Genomic DNA, 1819 nt, shown 5'->3' with positions numbered 1-1819 from the left:
GCCGGCCCCAAACGGGCCCGCAAAGCCCCGCCACCACGCTGCAGCAATTCGGTATCCGCGTCGCCAGCCCGCCGCCGCTTGCCGCCACACCCCGGCCTCCTGGAGGTCACGCTGCAGGCTCTGTCGTTGCCGGACTTTGCGAGAGCGATCAGATGAGATCGAGCGAGAGAGAGGCGGAGGTAGACGAACGAGGAAGTTTTTCTGCTGCCGAAAACTGTCGCAGCGCTTTCTGTTTTTTCATTCCTTATCTCGTGCGATTACAAAGCTCAGAGGCTAACTATTCTCCCGGATGACTCGCTATGATCCGCAGTTACCGCGCCATCCCACGGTTGCGTCACACAGCGTCTACCACGTCCGGGAGAAAAGAAAGGAAACGGGATCGTGTGCAAACATGCCACACCGTCCCACTAGCTAGCTGCATGGACGCGTCACATCGACCGCATGCATGTACTTATTTTAAACAGAAAACAAACGCTATCTTATCATGCATGAGCTTAGGCTTAGACTACATTTCTCCCCCTTAAGCTCATGTATTCCAGCTCCCCTCCATGACCGCCAGCTTCTGACGAATCTCAAAGAAGCGCACTCTTCCCAGTGCCTTAGTTAGAATATCAGCCAGCTGATTTTGGGTTCCCACATGCTCGATCTCCAGTACCCTCTCCTCGACGCAATCTCGAATGAAATGAAACTTCACGTCGATGTGTTTGCTCCGATCATGAAAAACGGGATTCTTTGCTAGTGCTATTGCAGATTTATTGTCCACCAGCAGAGTGAACTTTTCTGGCTTAGTCCCCAGCAGTTCAGCAACAAGACGGCTCAGCCAAATGCCCTGACAAGTAGCTGCTGCAGCCGCGACATATTCTGCTTCACACGAGCTGATCGCCACAACCTTCTGCTTCTGGGAGGTCCAACTGACAGGGTTCTGCCCAAGGAAGAAAACTTGCCCTGATGTACTCTTGCGGTCAACCAAATCCCCGGCGTGATCACTATCGCTGTATCCAAGAAGTGTTGCACTCCCATTTCCTGCTGTGTAGCGACATCCATACTGCTTAGTGCCTTGAACGTACCTCAGTATTTGCTTCACTGCAGCCCAATGGCTAGTTCTTGGAGCCTCCATGAAGCGGCTGACAATCCCAACAGCGTGGGCTATATCTGGCCGAGTGTGGACCAAATACCGCAAGCTCCCGATCACGCTTCTGTACAGAGTGGCATCAAACGGCTTGGACCCGTCCTCCTTCTTCAGTTTCAGCCTACACTCCATGGGCGTACTGGAACTGTTACATTCACTCATGCCCACCTGCTCTAGGATTTTGTCAGCATAGCTCCTTTGGTTCAGCGTGATCTCCCCCTCTTTCTGCATCACCTCTATTCCCAAGTAGTAGCTCAGTAAGCCAAGATCACTCATCTTGAAGAGTTGATGCATCTGACCTTTGAAGTCCTGGATTGACGCCAAATCTGTTCCAGTGATGATGAGGTCATCCACATATACTCCAACTAGCAGGAATGACTCGGTGTTCCCACATCGGTAGACTGCATGCTCAAGTGGGTTGCGAACAAAACCAAGTTGAAGCAGAGTCTCATCAAGTTTGGCATACCATGCTCGCGGGGCCTGTCGAAGACCATATAACGCCTTCTTCAGTTTCAGAACAGCGCCTTCGCTTCCAGTAATGCTGTAACCAGGCGGCTGGACCACATACACCTCCTCCGCGAGCTCGCCGTTGAGAAATGCAGATTTGACATCCATATGATGCACTTCCCAACGTGAGTGAGCGGCAAGAGCTAGGAGGAGCCGTACAGTTTCCATCCGCGCCACCGGCGC

The 1819-nt window shown here is 52.4% G+C and overlaps 1 protein-coding gene across 1 annotated transcript; it reads right to left on the bottom strand.

The window, feature by feature from the left end:
* Nucleotides 1-222: 222 nt before the first annotated feature.
* On the bottom strand, nucleotides 223-1289 carry LOC123103156 (secreted RxLR effector protein 161-like). The gene has a single exon (XM_044524657.1). The coding sequence runs from the start codon at nucleotides 1259-1261 to the stop codon at nucleotides 527-529; it is 735 nt and encodes a 244-aa protein (XP_044380592.1). The 5' UTR covers nucleotides 1262-1289; the 3' UTR covers nucleotides 223-526.
* Between the last annotated feature and the right edge of the window lie 530 nt (nucleotides 1290-1819).

The sequence above is a fragment of the Triticum aestivum genome, chromosome 1B, assembly GCF_018294505.1.
Source record: "Triticum aestivum cultivar Chinese Spring chromosome 1B, IWGSC CS RefSeq v2.1, whole genome shotgun sequence".
In the NCBI taxonomy this organism is placed as follows: domain Eukaryota; kingdom Viridiplantae; phylum Streptophyta; class Magnoliopsida; order Poales; family Poaceae; genus Triticum; species Triticum aestivum.
This window is presented reverse-complemented; position numbering and strand designations above follow the sequence as displayed.

Bases quoted from the DNA above. Each gene is read 5' to 3' on its own strand.
- LOC123103156 (XM_044524657.1), bottom strand. From the start codon at position 1,261: ATGGAGTGTAGGCTGAAACTGAAGAAGGAGGACGGGTCCAAGCCGTTT.